Genomic DNA, 20,302 nt, shown 5'->3' on the forward strand with positions numbered 1-20,302 from the left:
TCAGAATAATGAACGGCTCACTGAGGAGTTGTAGTCTGCCCTAATAACTGAATGCATGTCTACTGTATAGTTTAAGGTTCTGCCGTGTAATATACTTACTGTCTTTTTGTATGTTATTGCTCTCTGAAGCATGCTTGTAACTTTATTTCACAGTTTTCTATACAGATTTTTTCTAATAATTAGTAATAATAACATTGTTGAAGCATTTGTAGGTTACTCACTGTCTGATAATTCCTTTATACCAAACGTGTAGTTGCTGAGCCAGAGTGACTCAAATATTCAGCAGAAGACGAGAGATTACGAGCTCTCTCGTGGCAGCAAAATGTTTGGCTGGATTAGGACATCACATGAAGCCCAAATTCAAAGCCCAGCAGCGTTAGGATTAGGACAGGTGGAAATGACTCTGCAGCACAGCCTGCATAGTAACAGATTTTAAAAGCTCCTTCATGCAAAACACCCATCAGGCAAGACAGTATATGTCATTCATAAAGGATTCTTTAAACTGTAGTTGAGTTTAAGAGGTTCAGGTCCAGGTTGTAGGCTGTAAGTGGATCTGGCACTGAGTTTGATGACTGGATGAATCGCAGCAGCAGTCAATCTATCAAACCCTCTGGCCAGCCAGTCCCTAATTGGAACACAATGAACACCGGAGAGGATGTTCTTTCTATTTGTGTACCGAGATGCGTCAGTGAAGCGGTTATTTATTAAGTTCCAAACTGGGAGTGTGATTGTTTAGCATCTGCTAAAGCTAAATTGTAGTCAAATAGATTAAATGTTCTAGATTTTAAATGAAGTTTGGTTCACTCATTTCACAAATGCAGCAGAAGTGCACATAAAATGTGTAAAATGATGTAGCGTTGACACTGAAGAGGTCTCTAAAAGGAATAGTTCAACATTTTGGGGAAATATGCTTATTTGTTTTCTTGTTTCCCATATTGTAAAAAGTGATATTTTCATGTCTTTTATTATAAAGCAGGTTTAAGTGATATATAAATACTGTGAAAGTATCAAAACACTCAATCCATGGAGAAATACACACAGCCCATATTCAGAAACTGCGTTTGAAACAAGCCGATAGGATTTCTGTCCATTTGTGACGTCACAAATCTACAATATTTAGACCATTTCACAGTTTTAAACATAAACATACTGAATGTGTCCCAGTTTATTTCCTGTTGCAGTGTGTGTAAATGACATCAACTGACAGGATGTAAACATGGACCCAAGCTGTTTCCTAGCAACGTAATTCCGTTGCCATTCTATTGAAATGCGCTAAAACGGAGCGTTTCAGAGAGAGCATGAATACAGGTATATTCAAACAGACAGTATGAGAAAAATAATGTGTTTTTTGAACATTAAAGAATGTAAACATGTTCTAGTAGAAACCCCAAATACAAGCATGAAGCTAAAAATGAGCATAATATGTCCCCTTTAAAGGCAGAACATTTAATTAAGGTTTCTGGAGTAGCCAAGGTGAAACATGGTCTATCTGTTGTGCCGGTGATGTGAAATAAAATCCCACCGCTCTGTCTCTAACCACAGGCTTCATATGTCAAACGCATGAATGTGTGGCCACTCAAATGTACAATTCACGTTTTGTTCCTTTTGTGCTGGGCGCAGTTTACCTGTAGCCTACTTTCCGCGGTCGACCCCATCCTCAGTTCCCCTGGCGGAGCACTACAAAGCCGCAGCATGTGAAACCTGCACGGCTTTTTGTCCCATCTCGCTTTCACCAAACCCTGCGTCAAGGTGAAAGACAATGGCCTCTGGGTTCCCAGGGCAGTGCGGGGGGGCAGCAGTGCTGGGATAAGTTAACCACTACCGCCAAGTGCTGATGTTTCATGATAAGGACACACAGGGTTGCAGCCGGAGGTACAATGAGGGTCTTTGTGGCTGACGCTGCACAGATAGCACCCAACCGAAAAGCTGTGTAATTTGTTTCTTCTCCCTTGCTTATCTCTCTCCTCTTCACCTTAGGGGTCAAGGACAAGTAATTAAACCTGACTGAATGTAGGGTTCCTCTAAATGTATTAGTGGAGGCGTTGTTTACGACTACAGACGTGAAACCTGAGAGCGTTTTGAAAGCACAACATTGAATCAGAGTGCTCCAAACCTCCCAGGTCTCTCTTTTGTTTGCAGTCACTCGTATTATCCAAATAGCAACTCATTTATCAGGTCATTTAACTTGAAGAGGCCTTGTAGCTGGAGCTGGACCATTACCTTTGGCTGCAAAATGTGTTTGGAAAACGTGAGGGAAAACACACGCTTACTATAATTTGATATTTGAATTACACAGAAATTACTGGAACAACAATAAGAATGGCAATTTATTTTGTTTAACTTTAGTCATTTGTCACTGCAGACCTTGGTGGTCTGTACATGGAGCGGTGAGGGGTCTTGGGGTTAAGAGACGAACAATCGTAATGACGAATGATCTGAAATCTTTACTGTTAGAATAATACCTTTGTGTGTGTGTGTGTGCATGTGTTCCTGTTATGTGATGTGATGGCTGTTTTGAGTTTCAGGTGATTAAGAATCAAGAATGCGTAGCCACATGATAACACTCCCCGAGAGCACGCTGCGTGAGGTGAAGCGTGTTCTGGTCTGTCTGTCGACATGCACAATTGACTCTCTTAGTCACCACAACGATGGCAACAGAACATACAGAATACCTCCCTGTGTGTGTGTGTGTGTGTGTGTGTGTGTGTACTGAGACCGCAGTTTTTTTTTATGTCTAGCCTTCACAGAGATCAAGGGCTCAGAGTTTAATTGCAGCACTAAAAACCTTTCTAAGAACCATAGACTGTATATAAAAATTGGACGTATTCACCGTGTTGTCACCTATTTTGGTTTTGAAGCCTCAAGTCTGGCATTTTGGCGATTGCCATTTTTTTTTTTTTGCAACCAGAAGTGACACGAGAGGGTTTGAGCTAAGCACAACCGAACGCTGAATAAGACATTTTCAGGCGACCAAAATGTTACAATTAACTTTCATGAACAGAAAACACATTGTGAAAGTTCTACGACAAAAACACGAACAACTCCCAGAGCGGTCAACGCCGTGGTAGCGACCTGTCAATCACAAGGTAGCCACGCCCTAAAGCATCCCCTGCTTTATGGTCTATTTGACTCTAAATGGGACCATACTTTACTAAATGAATATCATGCTGTATCAAAGAAGACTTGAAACTAGCGATTGAGACCATAAACTCATGTTTACAATGTTTACTGAGGTAATAAATCAAGTGAGAAGTATAGGGTCATTTTCTCATAGACTTCTGTACAATCAGACTTCTTTTTGCAACCAGAGGAGTCGCCCCCTGCTGGCTGTTAGAGAGAATACAAGTTTAAGGCCCTTCTGCATTGGCTTCACTTTTCAGATACGGAGGTTGCCCACTGCATAAAATATACAATTTACCAAATGCCTAATTGACTGTTTAAATGACTGACTGCTCTATGAATGTCTGTGAGATTGCATGTAAAAGTAGTTCTTCATAATAAACAGACTCCAGATTTAATTTACATGTCGGTTTTGCCAAATCCTCAATTGAATTCTCATGTATTTGTTTGTGATTTCCAGTAAGGCCTGATTAAAGTTGGGAATAGATAGATACAGTGTGGTGAGGAGACGCCGTTCAGCCTGCCTGCTGCGCCCACTGTGTGTTTTCCATGAATCAGAGTGGGCGTCATCCGGGCGCGGGGATGCCAACGTCCATAAGCTCTCTCCATCTGTCACCAACAGTCCTCTCCTGGTGGCCAGCATTTCTTTCTTTTATTTATCCATTTCTTTGTTCCCGTGTGCATCACAACAAAACACAGAAACAGAAAATGAGGCAACAATTACATAATATTATTTTTTTTAATTAAATACATTTTATAAAGGCCTTCTGGACATTTTTGATTGCCTGGTTATTTTAGGGTTATTTTCATTGGTGATTAATCTGTTGATTATTTTCTTGATAATGTGATCAGTTGTTTGGTCTATAAAATGTCAATCAGTGTTTCCCAAAGCCCAAGATGACGTCCTAAAATGTCTTGTTTTGTCCACAACTCAAAGATATTCAGTTTACTGACATAGAAACCAGAAAATATTCACATTTAAGAAGCTGGAATCAGAGAATTTTTACTTTTTGTTCTTAAAAAATACTCAAACCAGTTAATTGATTACCAAAATAGTTGGCGATTAATTTAATAGTTAACAACTAACTGATTAATCGTTGCAGCTATAATAATGTTCTTTCAATTTAAAGCACATACACATTTAAAGTTACATATAAATATAAATACATTTAAACAACGTAGTTCAAAGACTGACCGTTACAGAAATGGTTTACTTATTACTGAAGAAGGTAGACAAACGGTTTTGTGCTGCTAATGTAAAACTGTGCATTACTTCTCAAACCTTGTACTTCATCTTCCCAGTCTTGCTGATGACACAGATATGCTGAAAGAATAAGACAAATTAGCATGTTTAACTTTAACGTTGGATTACCATTCAGTATGTTTCAGTCTTGTCCAAAACGTTGCATCTGATGATGGCAAAATATTTGTTTAAGATCAGCCGAGAATGTTCCGAGAGCCTCATTATGCCATGTACAGTATGAAAAGATGAAGCTTGCAATAATTGGAAAGCAGGAAAGGTAATGTACAAAGATATGACACGTTCATTAATCTAACTCTGGGCGTCTCAGGGGTTCAACTCATATTTCTTGTGTAGGATAAGGACAGATAAGAGGGGAAGCTTTAACTCTGCCTGATAATGAGACCTCCACATTCCACAGGTCACCCCCTCTCAAAGTTTCGTAATGAATACCAACCCCCTCAGACATGCACAGGGGACACACACACACTCATACAGTACATACAGTACATGCAGCACACACACACACACTCACACACGCAAAGCTATGGGAGTCGGCCTTGGCTTAGTGTTTCAGATGAGTCAGAGGTAAATTTGAGGCCATGTCTTTACAGATATGAAAATGACAAAGTTCACATAAGTTTGCACTTACTAATTTCAGACCGAGAAATCTGGATTGAAATAAGGCGTCAGAGGTGCAACAAAGAAAACAGAGTATAGGTTGCACTCCTGGCTCAAAGCTTATAGAGAAGTAAGATGCAAAAAGTGGTTTGATTCCTTTGCATGGTGAAAAAAATGTAAAAACAACAAAACAAATGTTTTATTGTGCTGGATTCAGACTAAATTAGATGGTCACAATGTCAGATTAGGTAGTCACAAGGCCTAAAACTTGGTCGTGTCTAGAAGGGAACCCATAAATTGCAAAACTCACGTAAGATGGTTAAAGTCAGGCATTGCCATGAATGCTTAAAGGTGCTAAATGCATTTCTATTGCCTCTGCACGGCTCTCAACATGGCGATGGCTCGTAGCAAACGGTGCTGACAGCGCTAAACGTGAAAAAAACGGCAACAGTACTAACAGAGCTAACAGTGTTGACCTGGGGGGGAACTGGAGGGTGGGTGCTACGCTTCGGCAACGGTGCCATCGATCGGGACAGCGTTATCAGCTGTAACCGCCGTATGAGAGCAGTGCAGAGCGGCGTCTGTGAGCTAGCCGGTGGGACACGCTCACACATTTAGACACGAGACACGACCCTAAAACTCAAGCTAAATGCTCACAATAACATTGGTGAAAGGCTTAGCAAGCAATATTCAGCATCTTAGATTTGCGTGTTAGCATGCTAACATTTGCTAATTAGTGCTAAACACAAGGGACAGTTGTGGCTGATGGGAATGCGATTCGTTTTGCAGGTATTTGATCATAAACCAAAGTATTGGACACATTAAACTTAATGATGGCGCTACGCAGAAACCACCCGTACAGATAAAAGTGATTTGCCTTCATATAAAGTGTCCTCAGGCAGGGAGGATACCTGTTGGTGAGTTTAGGTTTCAGGTAGAGGAGTGCATCTCTTTGATTTACTGTTTAACCCCCCCACTCCCACCCGTCTCTTTCATCTCTTTCTCTTTAGCTCTTCAAAAGGTCATGCGCTGTGTGTGTGCAGCAGTAGACTCACATTCAGGTCACGGAAATATTCATTGTAGTCCAAAGCATAGCCCACAACGTAGTGGTTGGGGATTTCAAATCCAACATCTGTCAGAGCAAACACAGACATGAATGTTAAAGAGTAACATGATAAATTCTGATATGTATTTTTTTTTTTTGTAGCTACAGTAGCATACAGCAGCCATCAGAGCAACTGCAACCTAAAGCACTTCTGCACTGGCTTCACCACTCAGCTGTAGTGGTTGCTGCCGTTAACTCTGACGTCTCTGCCCTGTTGGTTACATCTCTACAAAGAGGAAGGACCTGGGTGTCCAAATCACCAAGTTTCTTCTTCTGGACCCTCCTCAACACAACACACAAGGCTAGACAACTTGCAGATGAACCTAATTTCTAGAGCTGCATCGGTAATCGATTAGTTGTCAATTGTAAATTGTTGTCAATTATTAAATGAATACATTCTCTGATTCCAGCTTCTTAAATGTGAATATTTCCTGGTGTCTTTACTCCTCTATGACAGTAAACTGATTATCTTTGAGTTGTGGACAAAACAAGACATTTGAGGACGTCATCTTGGGATTTGATAATGAAAATCATCTTTAGTTTCCTACTAATTTCTGCTGTTTATATCCTTGTTGTCATTGTTTCAGTCATGAATTGCAGGATTTACTGGATGGCTTATCAGGTCGGAGGTGCAGAACCACACTTGCTAAGCAACCACTTTGAGAAACACTGGAAACACATCTGATTCACTGCAGCTGAGAGTATTAAACCCATATAATTGTAATAATGTGAGAGGAATAGATGAGGTACTTACAGTCTGTCAGACTTTCAGCCATGTTAGGGACCCTCTTCACCAGCAGACTGAAACACATGAAATATAGATTTAATTTTCAAAATGCCACTTAACTAACCACGACCTAGGACTTATCTCTAGTATTTCAAAAGTATTATACATTATGCTTTTTGCTTTTTAATTTGAAAAAATTCACAGTAACAAATACCGAAGATAGAACTTAAATTCATGTAACATGCGATAAACATGAGATAGACTTTCAACATAAACCATGAAGCAGGAAAGATGTTTATCTCATTCCTGTGCATAGGAACAGCCCACGGACACCAGATAGTGACTGTGGACAAGCGATATCTTCTTCTTCTTGTGTTCGTCACACGCTTGGCATTTCCCCTGCTGGGGAAAACACAGAAAAACTGGCTCACCCTGCGACCTTGACCATCTTGGGTTCAAAGGTCTCCACATGGTTCAGAAGGGCCTTCATGGTCTTTCCTGTGTCAACTATGGCCTTAGGGAGGGGAAGAGCAAAGGGAAGGGAAAGGGAGAGATGAAGAGGGAGGGACGAGGGACATCTGAGTGAAGAATGCTTTGAACAGGAGAGGAAAAAATGACAGATTGTAGGATGAAAAACATTTTCTAACTTTATTTTCTTACCGAGATTAACCGTGGTGGAAGAAGTACTCAGATCTTTTACTTTTTTTAAGTAAAAGTAGCAAAACCACAGAAATACTCTGTTACAAGTAAAAGTCATGAATTGAATTTTGCTTAAGTAAAGGTACAAAAGTATTAACACCAAAATGTACTTAAAGTACCAAAAGTAAAACTACTCATTATGCGGAATGGCCCATTTCAGAATAATATATATTAAATTAAATTAAATTACTGAAATATAAAATAATATAATATAATGTAAATTAAATTAAATTAAATTGAATTATATTATATTATTGAATTATAATGATTGATGCATTAAAATATACATTACTTTAATGTTGAAGCTGGTAAAGGTGGAGCTTATTTTTTATTATAACACTGCCGGGTGGCTTGTGAATTTCACCAAATAATAAATAAAGTCCTATCTTTATCCAATTTAATACATTATAATTTATTTGTTGATAATGTTTTGTATTATTAATCTGCAAAGTAACTAAAGTTTTACATACAATACATGTAGTGGGGTAAAAATTACAATATATGCCTCTGAGATGCAGTGGAGTAAAGTTCAAGTACCTTAAAATAAGTACAGTATTTAAGTAAATGTACTTAGTTACTGTCCACCACTGAGACTAACTCATGAGTACATGCAGTGCATATTTTACAGATTATCACAAGTGCTTTTATGTGTTCGGAAGAAATTTTCAGCAACGTGATGATAAGATAACTCTCATTTAAAACAGTTTCTTGGAGCGAGCAACCATTGTGATATTGTGCTTATGTGTTTCTGAATTGAGTCCAGAAACTCTTACAACTGAAACATGATCTCAAAGAGAGAAGACTTTTTTCTTTTTGTCCTTTTGTAGAACGAATAACAAAAGAGACGTGACTCTTAAAAGCACAATGGCTTCTCAATCAACAAGAGACACTTAAAGAAGTGCAAACAAAACATGTCAAAGGCATCAAACAAGGTGGAAATTTGAAGGGCATGCTTGATAGGATTAACTTAAATGGGAGGAAGACACTCACCTCAACAATGAGCACACTCTTGGTAACATGTAAAAATAAAGAAAAACATTAGTAAAACATCACCTTTTGAATTTGAACACAGTTCAGAGAATAAAGGCTGGATTGTTTCTGTGAAATCCACATTTCTTACAGCTGGTATCTATAGCAACAATGTTGGCAGCATCTTAACAAAAACACAGAACAACTCATTCTCTCCTCCCCAGTAATGAACATCTGTGTCTACAGTGAGCAAAAGTCACCTCTAAGTGTCTGGGTGCTGCACACTTTCCCTGCTGCAGGGTTTCAAGTGACTCCTTGTTCCCTCGATCGGGTGTATGGGGCTCTTTGTGAGACCGGTGGAGGGTATCTATGGTTCGGGGAGAGTGATCGGAGAGAATGCAGGCGCCCGGCCAATGTTCTCCCGGTCTACACCTGAACACTGTTACATAACACAAGGGGGATGTGAAGAAAACAAGAAAACTGAAACATAACTTGTCTTGCTGCATTCTGTAAACACTCTATACAGACAGTTGGTCAGTCACTGTGCATTGGCAGTTATTTGACTGTCTATAGCATCATTGTTTGAGAATTTATAGTTGTTCTTGGAGTGTGTGATTCCTGTCATCAATCAGTCCTGACTCTGGCAAAAACATTGGTGATAATCAATCACTGCTATTAAACGAAGGCACTGACCAAAATGCTCTAAAAGTAAAGAGAGCTGAAGAGGGCCAATTCAAAGATTGATGATGGTGTTTACTTTTTCCTTACTTCGTCCTGGGGTCAGGTAACAACTCAGAGCGAAAAAGCGCCCGACGTCATCAGCGTTTTTTTCTAATTCTGGTGACTTTTGCTTGAGATCTGGAGTTATTTGACTTTACCAACCATAGATAACATGATCTGAACAAAAAACAGCAGGCCAGGCGGCAAATTAGTGCGGTACATGAGAATTCAGGTGAGTTGTTTTCATTGATTTAAACTGTACTTTTAACTACGGTAGCGTACAGTTATGGTTTGATAATAAAAAAAAATAAATATGCAGCAAACTGCAAAACAGAAAACGCTCTGTCTGATCAGGCGTTGAGGTGGCAGGGCCCAACAAACACAAGGCTTTGTTCGTGTCCCGCGTTCACAATGTTCAGTTTCATTTTCACTATACAAGCGTAGTAATTTTAAGCCCAAACGTGTAGTTTTTTCCTAAACCTAACTAAGTGGTTTTGTTGCCTAAACCTAAAGTGACGCCAAAGGGGCAGTATGTGACGAGTTGAGATGGAAAAAAAGGCAGTTCAGTGCGCCTCGCTTTTTCAACCTGCAAAACACGCTCTCTCTGATCAGGGCCTCGGAGTCTACACTAGTGTTCATGTTAATGTCATGCATGCTAACATGCTCAAAAGTAGGTGTAATGCCAAATGCGCTGGAGGAAAAGTCAGAGGATCATCAAAGTTATTATGATTCATCCTGACGGGGACATGAATGTGATTACCAAATTTCATGGCTATTCATTCAATCGTTGTTGTGACATTTCACTCAAAAAACACACAAATGTTAACCTCATAGTGGCACTACATGAAAAGTAAGGAGATCCCCAAAGTCATTATGATTCATCTTCTTGGGATCATGAATGTCTGTACAAAATTTCATGGCTATCCGTGCAATAGTTGCTGAGATATATAAATTTCCGGGCAAATTGAAACGTTGGAAAATGTGATACAAAGTTTGTTTTTTATTTCGTTATGAATACAAAGGGGTACTATGAGTTTCATCAGCCTCAAGCAGTACTAAAACTTTGCTAAATTTAAATTGAACTACTCAGATTACCATAATAACACTTGGGATTAAGACATTTGAGTGCTACGATTTCACAATGAGACAGAATGACAATTGCATGAGAAACCTTCAACAGTGCCACTGGCCTGGATTCAACCCAGTGAAACCAGAGAGCCTGTTCACGCCACCACACTCTACAACATAACATTTACTTTTCTCTATGCTGTCATTACATTGCTATGATCATGGACCAGATTAATAGGTTTAAAAGGAGCACCACACTTGTAATCTACCTGGAGCTGTGACTCAACAACGTCTCTGTGTGGGAGGTTTGGGTTTAATATTTCCATCAAGGTGAAGGATTGCAACAAGAGCGTAGACAAAGTGGAGTGATTCATGTTTTCTGTGCATGGTGGTGGTCAACCTTTCTGTTTTTACTCCCACTGACCTTTTAACCCACACTGAAAATGCATCTTAGCCACAACACAAGCTGACGTCTCAGTCTTTCTTAAGAAAACGCGTGTGGGCATATTTGAGCACCCATTCAGCTGAGTAAGTGAACTTCCTGTCTTGTGCCTGTATCTCAGAGAATGATGTAGTGAGGAGGGATCATTCCTGCAGACTCCTCGGTCCTCCGTACCAGAGCTCACCAGGGATGAACAGTCAGTAAATCTGCCTTGTGGGAACATTTGTTTTCCTGAAACGCCTGATTCATGGCCGGGCTGGTGAAGGGCAAACCACTTTAACAAAGTGACACTCATGAAGTGTGTGTGCACAGAAAGGACGGTTGTGAGGAGAGTACATGGCAAGTTTGAAGCAAAAAAAAACATATTTCAAACAGTGTCACATATTAATTAAGATGGCAAATGTGATTCTATTTTCTTATTTTGACTAGAAATTCAATGTATTCTCAGAGGAAAACTCAACTCCATGAGTGAATTCTCTTTTGTTCACCTGTGTACTAGACAGTTTAACTGACAGCTCCCTCTTGAGGCCAAGGTAGAAATTAAAACAGTGACAAAAAGTACTGCCCCCAGACACACCTTTCCACGCAGGAATGACAGATCTCTGCTTCCTATGATGTGCAGCTCCTCTGTTGATTGGTCATTCTGGGGAGGAGAAGACAAAAATGTTTTTAGCGCATCAATGCTGATTTCTTTCACTTTTGCACGTTTGTTTACATGAAATCAAGATTTAATCTTTTCAGCCATCAGAAAAGACGATGTCAGATTGAGAAATAGCATATGTTTACTCAAGGGCATGTAACCAGTGTTTCTCAACAGTTTGGCTCTACTGTAAAGAACAAACTGTCTGCAGCATTAATGCAAGACGAATGCACAAAGGGAGATTTATTGTACGAGGACACAATGAGAATGTAAAATATTTTCCTTCTCTCTCTCTGTCCCTGTGGGAAACACGGCAAAGCAACAGCTTTGAAAGACGACGTCTTTGAAATTAAATTTGGTCAGCTACAGATGCATCACTGGGATAAGAGGAGCAGTGACATGGACACAATCCCGGCCCCGAGGGGCAGGTCACATGACTCCATCATGACCTGTAACAGCGTCATCACTCAGACACTGACCTCTAGCGTAGTAACAGTGATGCTTTATGATTGTTTTTATGCTTTTGTGCAGCCTCATGACTCTTTAGACATTTTTTTATATTTTCATTTATTCATGAATGCATTTTCATTTAAAGGTGCAGTGTGTAGGATCTGGAGGTATCTAGTGGTGAGGTGAGGAGATTGCAACCAACTGAAGCCTCTTCCGTTTGCCAAGCGCTGCCCGACCTATCCTAACCTGAACTATGAGATAGATAGATAGATAGATAGATAGATAGATAGATAGATAGATAGATAGACAGATAGATAGTAACTTTATTGATCCCGAGAGAAATTCAAGACATATAATATGACCTCAGTGTGGTTTAACTGACCCAGCAAAGGAAAAAAAACTATCTATAATTAAATTCAGTCCGTTAAACCTCTGTGAAAGCCAACTCGAACAACAGAAATAGTGAATCCTCCCCTGTGCTGTAGAGGGAGAGAAGGAATGTGACCACATGCAGAGAAATGTAAATCACATCATATTGGATTTGCTCTGTGCCAAAATACACTAAAGAATAATATGTGACAAGTGCAAAGCGACATCATTGTAAACATTATTATATCATTCCACGGTTTATACATTCCAGCTGTTAGACAGTGTCATGAGCGGTTTCTCTCGGCACCAATTAGCAGTGTGGTGTTTTCATGACCTGAGCTCTGCAGCAGCTCCACAATCAATCGTCCTTGAGGTGTCCTGCATGAATGTGCTGTTACCCCACTAAACATGAGCAACAGTGACATCTGGAGGCTGAACCAAAAGTCAGTTACAACACTAGTTACATATGGGATGTTAGAAATGGGAAAGTGTCTTTTCATGCATGAATGTAGGGGCTGCAAGAAAGGATTTATCGGTCATTCATTTTGTCTATAAAATGTCCAAAAATAATGAAAAATGCTCATCAATTGTCCAATTTGACGTCCACAAACAGTCCAAAACCCAAAGATATTCAATTCCCTAGAGAAAATCGGGAAATCCTCACACATGAGAAGCTGGAAACAGTGAATATTTAGCATTTTTTCTCTCAATAAATGACTTAGACAATTAATCAATCCTCAAAATTATTGATTTTGTCAATTAAGGGGAGACACTACAGGTGAATAGGGTAAAAAAAAAAAAAACTAATAGATATCAACATGAAACTTCCCCAGTTGATTACTTACATTAAGACAATTATTTTTTGTATTACAAGTTTTCTGTAAGAAGTATGAAAGAAGACATGTTATGGAAGCAAAACAGCCCAAAATCTCTAAATTGACTAGTGCATGAAAAAGAATGTTTTCACCTGTAGTGTCTCGCCTTCATTTTCTGTGGACTGAATACTGAAATAACCGACTGATCATTTCAGCACTATGTAATTGTAACATTGAAAAAAAAATAGTTAAATAAAGTTTTTTTTTAAAGTAAGAATCGACAGGAAATGAGGAGAGAAAAAGATGGGGAATAACTTGCAACAAAGGTTTCTGGCTGGACTCAAACAGGAGACATTACAGGTCCTGACTAGTGCCACTAAAAATAAATGTTTGTGTGATCAGTCACACTTCATTGCATGTCAGGTGCTTGGTGTCTGATCTGCAATGACCTCTCAGAAAAATAAAAAAAGAAGCATAAAAAGGAGCATGATACAAAGCCTGCTGTACTGTACTGTACTGTATGTAGTGTTTTAGTCCACGGTGCAGTTCACCTACTAGGTAGCTCTTCAGACGGATGAACTCCACCCGGGTCTCCACGTATTTGTCGGAGTTCCGGCCGAGAACCTTGATGAACTCCACCAGGTCCACACAGAACTTGTAGCCTCCCTTCAAGACGCACAGCACCACGATGTTGTTGCTGTCCTCGAAGTCATCCATGACGTAGCCGGCCAGACGCTCCACCCTGCAGGAGATATCACATACAAATGATCAGGATTTTTTTTTTTTTAAATCACTTTGCAGGTGTGTTTTTATGTGTATTTGTACCTGTTCATGATGACCCCATGTGGAATGTAAACGCTCTCTATGTCTTCATGGTAGTGTTCAGGGTAGGTGAACAGGTCCAGACTGTATCCTGGCCAGTCGTCTTTTATCTGGGACAGACAGTGTACTGTTAGGCAGGGACTAATCAGTCATGCAATATTTGAAAAGGTGCAGTCAAATGTGAACAAGTCCTGTTCAAGCACTGGTGGATTTCCAAGGTGTAAGAGCATCTGTAACCTCTAAACTCAAACAGGGAACTATTATTACTAGGATTACTGACTTAATTCTTCTGAGTTTAGAATAAATAAAAACCTTGAAGGTTCTTTAAAAGCTGCTTACTGTTAAATTAATCAAATAATGGCTTGAAGGAGTTCATTCAGAGAATAACAAACATGTTATCTTCTTATAATAGCTGAGCGAGTAATTACACACAAATAAATAATCAGTCTCTGCTGATAAAAATGTGACCTACATTTGTGAATTCTGGATAATTTGACTGAATGATGTTTGTGTTGAGCATACCACGATTCCTCTTTTCTTCCCACCGTTGTCCATTTGTGGTTGTGTGTAAACAGCCTTCACTGGGGTAAAGATTCAGGACAGGATACAGGTAGTTCCACCTTCAGTGGAAATACACAGAAACAGTTTACTGAACATACACTGGATCAAATAATGAAAGGCTTTTGACCTTCCTCTGAAAAGTTTAAGTACAGGAGAAAGCTAGGACAAAAAGAGAAACTACATCAGGTTGATTCATCTCCTGTAACTCAAAATCACAAGTTATTAAAGAGCAACATTTCTAATCTGTTATTGCCAAAGACGTACTTACAGTTTTGCTGCCTGTTTCTCAGCGACCACTCACAAAACAAAGAAAAAGAAAGTCAAAGTAGAAGTCCTGGCCAGCCACATGGGCTGAGGGATCACGCTGGAGTCATTTGCGTAAAAGGACAGCGTTGTTATAGTCATGGAGAATTACAGGGATAATCAGCTGCATGTGATGCTATGCTGGCTTGTGGCCGCATCACAGGCCACTGCAGGAGAAGGAAAACAATTAACAGCAAATGCTTGGTTCAGTTGCTATGCAGTGCATTTTATTCATTCAGAATTCATGATTTTTAAGGGACACAGTCAACTATTTGTTCTTTTGTTCTCCGAGTTGGGAAGGCAGGAAGGTGAAAAGAAAGAAAGGATAAAGAAACAATTGTTTTTCATTATCTGGAGCTCAAAATTTAATATCACTAAAATGTATAGAGGTGTTGAAATACAAATATTCCTTTAAAATTACGTAATATTTTAGAGTGAGTACAATACTAGTGGTAGACTTAAGAATAGCAATAGTCCACTGTGAAATATATGTATATATAGAACAACTACTGGCCAGACTGCTATTAAATTTGTTATGAATTTATTCTGAATGATGAATGATTCCTTAATTTGCAGTTAGATAGGCTTTATCTTTGTTTCATTGTTCATATGACAGAGAGGGTATACAAATGCAGAATTTTATTTAAAATCCAGTTTTTTATGTGCTAGTTATTGGGTATGTAGATGGTCTTGAACCTCTCAAAGAGGTTGATGTCGTGTTCCAGCTGCTTCATCGCCACCTCGAGGCGCTCCTTGTGGGCCTTCTTGGACAGGTTGTCTGTGATGACCGAGAGACCCTGGTACTCATGGTGCAGCTTATCCCAGTTGTTCTTCAGGCCCTGCATTGTGGACCCACAAAGGGAAACCCATCATTGTCTCAATCAAATCAGCTTGATAATTTAACTGTCAGGATTCAAGGCTTTTATATAGCAAACAGCCATCAAATCAGAGGAATTGTCTATGTATGTTGTGCTGGCTAAAGGGTTAATTCTCCAGTGTTGGTGAGTGTGAGTAAGTGTTGAATGGGGAGTTGTTTGTGCAATAATGGATAGAGCTGCAACGATTAATCAATCAGTTGTCAACTATTAAATTAATCGGCAATTATTTTGATAATGGATTAATCGGTTTGAGTAATTTTTTAAGAAAAAAAAAGTCTAAATTCTCTGATTCCAGCTTTTTAAATGTGATAATTTTCTGGTTTCTTTACTCCTCTATAACAGTAAACTGAATATCTTTGAGTTGTAGACAAAACAAGACATTTGAGGACGTCATCTTGGGCTTTGGGAAACACTGATCGACATTTCCTGACATTTTATAGATCAAACAACTAATCGATTAATCGAGAAAATAATCAACAGATTAATCGACAATGAAAATAATCATTAATTGCAGCCCTAATCATGGAGCTCGATCAGTTCAGAAATACAGTTTAGTTGTGCTGGGTGTGGCAAAAATCTGCATGTCAGACATACATAGACCATTTCATCCTGACTTATTAGGACTGAATAAAAGTATGTACCTAAAAACTTCAAAGACACAAAATCATCAAATTAATTTCCTGTACTCCTCCGGTCGTATGATCTCCTGCTGTTTTAGGGAAAGAATTGTAATCGTGCAGCCGTGTGTTGGAGTACCTCCAGGACGGCTTGTCGTTCCTCGTCAGACAGGTGTTTCATGGATCCCTGCTCCCGCTGTTCTTTCACATAGTTGTCATACTCCTCCTGAGCTCTCTGCTCTTCTTCGTTGCGCTGCTGCAGGTACTCAGGTACTTCTCCATAATGCTGCGGATAGAAACTGGCAACTTTAGACAATATGTTCACAGTGGACCTAATGAAATATAAGATGGATCATTTCATCAATAAAGAGAATTTACTCTGGGTTTTTCCATGTGCTACATGTCATGTAATTTTCTATTTTATTCTAAACTTATCCGACCGTTGTAGCTGATGTAAGCAAACAATGTCTTTCTCAAATTCCCCTTGTGTGTAGTGATGTGGAAAAAAAATACCTTTTTCTTGATGTATTTGGGGACAAGTCCTGAGTTCTCAAGGAGCTGCTTGTGTCCGTTACTTTTGTCCACCCAGATAGGCTGGGGCTTCATTGGCACCACGGTAGCTGTCTTTATGAAGTCTCTCTTGGTGTGAATGCCCATAAGAGGTGGGTTGTCTGTCCTCGCAGGAACGGCTGGTTTCTTCACAGTGCAGCAGGTGTGACGAACCTCTTTCGAACACTCTGTCTCTGAATGAACATATATACGTATATATGGGGGTAAATAACACAATCGCTGCTCAAGACGCAACCGGACATTGTTTAAATCATCTATAGGAGAACTCACTTTCAGGTAACTTGGGCTCTTTTGAATGCTTCTTGAGGTATTTCTCTGGGGATGGCACCTCTACATTAGCTGGTCCCATCGTCCTCATTGCATCCTTGGTTGACTTTTCCTCAAGAACAACGGTCGGCCTAAACTTGGAAATATACCTTCAGATGCGGCACATTGGAGAAAACGTTCATTTAATTTCAGCGTCATTCATTATGAACAAAATAAAACAGACAAAAGGTCAAATTCCACACAAATCCTAACAGAAGTTATCTCAGTGCACTTTTCATATAGAGCAGGTCTAGACTGTACTCTTTATAACTTTATTTACAGAGACCCTATAATTCCTTTATTTACTGACTATAATATTCTTTATTTACATGCCAAAATAAAATAAAATAAAATGTGTATACAAATTAGAGGAAGCTTTAAGCAGGCAACCACAATAAAATGCTTCTTATTACTTATTCATTTCTGAAATAATATAATATAATATATTATAATACTATTTACAGAGACCCAACAATTCTGTTTATTTACTTACTTTACTTTATTTACATGCCAAATAAAATTAAATGTGAATACAATTTAGAGGAAGCTTTAAGCAGGCAATCACAGTAAAATGCTTGTTATTATTCATTCCTACTAATTTCTGAAATAAGATGATAATATAATATATAAGATAATATATTCAAATATTATTTACAGAGACCCAACAATTCCCTTTATTTACTTACTTTAATTTCCTTTATTTACAGGCCAAAATAAAATAAAATACAATAAAATGTGAGTACAATTTAGAGCAAGCTTTAAGCAGGCAACCACAATAAAATGCTTCTTATCACTTATTAATTTCTACTAATTTCTGATAAAATACAATATATTATAATATAATTTACAGAGACCCAACAATTCTGTTAATTTACTTAATTTACTTTATTTACATGCCAAAATAAAATAAAATGTGTGTACAAATTAGAGGAAGCTTTAAGCAGGCAACCACAATAAAATGCTTCTTATTAATTATTAATTCCTACTAATTTCTGAAATATTATAATATAATATAATATATTATAATATTATTTACAGAGACCCAACAATTCCCTTTATTTACTTACTTTAATTTCCTTTATTTACAAGCCAAAATAAAATAAATTAAAATAAAATAAAATGTGTGTTTAATTTATAAGAAGCTTTAAGCAGTCAACTACAATAAATGCTTCTTATTACTTTTTCATTTCTACTAATTTCTGAAATAAGATAATATTTAAGATAATATATTATAAAATGATTTAAAGATACCCAACAATTCCCTTTATTTACTGACTATAATATTCTTTATTTACATGCCAAAATAAAATAAAATAAAATGTATATACAAATTAGAGGAAGCTTTAAGCAGGCAACCACAATAAAATGCTTCTTATTACTTATTCATTTCTGAAATAATATAATATAATATATTATAATACTATTTACAGAGACCCAACAATTCTGTTTATTTACTTACTTTACTTTATTTACATGCCAAATAAAATTAAATGTGAATACAATTTAGAGGAAGCTTTAAGCAGGCAATCACAGTAAAATGCTTGTTATTATTCATTCCTACTAATTTCTGAAATAAGATGATAATATAATATATAAGATAATATATTCAAATATTATTTACAGAGACCCAACAATTCCCTTTATTTACTTACTTTAATTTCCTTTATTTACAGGCCAAAATAAAATAAAATACAATAAAATGTGAGTACAATTTAGAGCAAGCTTTAAGCAGGCAACCACAATAAAATGCTTCTTATCACTTATTAATTTCTACTAATTTCTGATAAAATACAATATATTATAATATAATTTACAGAGACCCAACAATTCTGTTAATTTACTTAATTTACTTTATTTACATGCCAAAATAAAATAAAATGTGTGTACAAATTAGAGGAAGCTTTAAGCAGGCAATCACAATAAAATGCTTCTTATTACTTTTTCATTTCTACTAATTTCTGAAATATTATAATATAATATAATATATCATAATATTATTTACAGAGATCCAATAATTATCTTTATTTACTTACTTTAATTTCCTTTATTTACAAGCCAAAATAAAATAAATTCAAATAAAATAAAATGTGTGTTTAATTTATAAGAAGCTTAAAGCAGTCAACTACAATAAATGCTTCTTATTACTTTTTCATTTCTACTAATTTCTGAAATAAGATAATATTTAAGATAATATATTATAAAATGATTTAAAGATACCCAACAATTCCCTTTATTTACTTACTTTAATTTAATTTATTTACATGCCAAAATAAAATAAACTAGAATAAAAATGAAATAAAATAAAATACAAATACAAATACAAATACAAATGAAATAGAATAAAATAGAATAAAATAAAATAAAATAAAATGTGTGTACAATTTAGAGGAAGTTTTAAGCAGGCAATCACAATAAAATGCTTCTTATTACTTTTTCATTTCTACTCATTTCTGAAATATTATAATATAATATAATATATCATAATATTATTTAGAGATCCAATAATTATCTTTATTTACTTACTTTAATTGAATTTATTTACATGCCAAAATAAAATAAACTAGAATAAAATTAAATAAAATTAAATAAAATACAAATACAAATACAAATAAAATAGAATAAAATAAAATAAAATAAAATAGAATAAAATAAAATGTGTGTACCATTTAGGGGAAGCTTTAAGCAGGCAATCACAATACAATGGTTCTTCTTAGCTACATATTCATTTCTTCTAATTTCTGAAATAAGACCACATTCTAACTTAGACTATTAGTCAAATTTGAAGCCAGATTTCAAAGCTAAACCCAATTTGAGGTCATCATTTGCTTTCTATGTCTAGCTAATGATGTTAGCAACATTAACACACTTTGCTCTCTAGTTAGTCCTTATACTTCTCTTAAAGTACGTTACCTTTGCGGTTTTTGAGTGTGAACCTCTTCATATGGAACACGATTGTAGACGCTCTCTGTTTGATACACACCGTTAGACATTGTGAAGGACTTAAAACAGGCAAAGGAGAAGGAAAAGTTCACTTAACAAGCTAATCAACTTCACCAAGCTAACTCTATGTACTTGAGATGTGTTTGAGTAGTTGCTAGGCAACTGTGGTAGCAAGCGTTGCATTTAACGACAGTAGTGAAGCGATTAATTCGAGGTATCTGATGGGTATCTAAACTGTCAACATGAAAAGTTCATGGACTATGTCTTGCTATAGAACACCCAATCGTCATCTACACTTCTTTTAATTCATCCAACTAAAA

At 37.2% G+C, this 20,302-nt stretch overlaps 2 protein-coding genes across 4 annotated transcripts; both read right to left on the bottom strand.

Annotated features, from left to right (window-relative positions):
- Positions 1–3,407: 3,407 nt before the first annotated feature.
- On the bottom strand, positions 3,408–15,137 carry prtfdc1a (phosphoribosyl transferase domain containing 1a). Of its 3 annotated transcripts, XM_074621700.1 has the most exons (11): positions 14,637–15,137; positions 14,330–14,427; positions 13,811–13,917; positions 13,541–13,727; positions 11,289–11,354; positions 8,503–8,520; positions 7,245–7,327; positions 6,841–6,887; positions 6,037–6,113; positions 4,403–4,444; positions 3,408–3,786 (listed from the first exon to the last, which is right to left on the bottom strand). In XM_074621700.1, the coding sequence occupies exons 2-11, from the start codon at positions 14,360–14,362 to the stop codon at positions 3,733–3,735; spliced, it is 714 nt and encodes a 237-aa protein (XP_074477801.1). In that variant the 5' UTR covers positions 14,363–14,427; positions 14,637–15,137; the 3' UTR covers positions 3,408–3,732. The 3 variants fall into 3 exon arrangements, with proteins under 3 accessions (XP_074477801.1, XP_074477800.1, XP_074477802.1); XM_074621699.1 differs by having other exon boundaries at positions 14,330–15,137; XM_074621701.1 differs by having other exon boundaries at positions 4,394–4,444; positions 14,330–15,137.
- A 153-nt stretch (positions 15,138–15,290) lies between these two features.
- On the bottom strand, positions 15,291–20,144 carry enkur (enkurin, TRPC channel interacting protein). Its single transcript, XM_074621698.1, has 5 exons — positions 19,953–20,144; positions 17,007–17,152; positions 16,680–16,909; positions 16,306–16,452; positions 15,291–15,510 (listed from the first exon to the last, which is right to left on the bottom strand). The coding sequence occupies exons 1-5, from the start codon at positions 20,030–20,032 to the stop codon at positions 15,337–15,339; spliced, it is 777 nt and encodes a 258-aa protein (XP_074477799.1). The 5' UTR covers positions 20,033–20,144; the 3' UTR covers positions 15,291–15,336.
- Positions 20,145–20,302: the final 158 nt, after the last annotated feature.

Source organism: Sebastes fasciatus, chromosome 21, assembly GCF_043250625.1.
Source record: "Sebastes fasciatus isolate fSebFas1 chromosome 21, fSebFas1.pri, whole genome shotgun sequence".
Classification (NCBI taxonomy): Eukaryota; Metazoa; Chordata; class Actinopteri; order Perciformes; family Sebastidae; genus Sebastes; species Sebastes fasciatus.

Bases quoted from the DNA above. Each gene is read 5' to 3' on its own strand.
- prtfdc1a (XM_074621700.1), bottom strand. From the start codon at position 14,362: ATGGACAACGGTGGGAAGAAAAGAGGAATCGTG. The intron at 13,728-13,810 runs GTACAAATACAC...TATCTCCTGCAG, and splicing joins CATGGGGTCATCATGAACAG to GGTGGAGCGTCTGGCCGGCT. The intron at 4,445-6,036 runs GTGAGTCTACTG...TTATTCTTTCAG, and splicing joins AATATTTCCGTGACCTGAAT to CATATCTGTGTCATCAGCAA.
- enkur (XM_074621698.1), bottom strand. From the start codon at position 20,032: ATGTCTAACGGTGTGTATCAAACAGAGAGCGTCTACAATCGTGTTCCA. The intron at 16,910-17,006 runs GTGAGTTCTCCT...ATGTTCATTCAG, and splicing joins AGAGCCCAAGTTACCTGAAA to AGACAGAGTGTTCGAAAGAG. The intron at 15,511-16,305 runs GTACTCCAACAC...TCCACAATGCAG, and splicing joins AACGACAAGCCGTCCTGGAG to GGCCTGAAGAACAACTGGGA.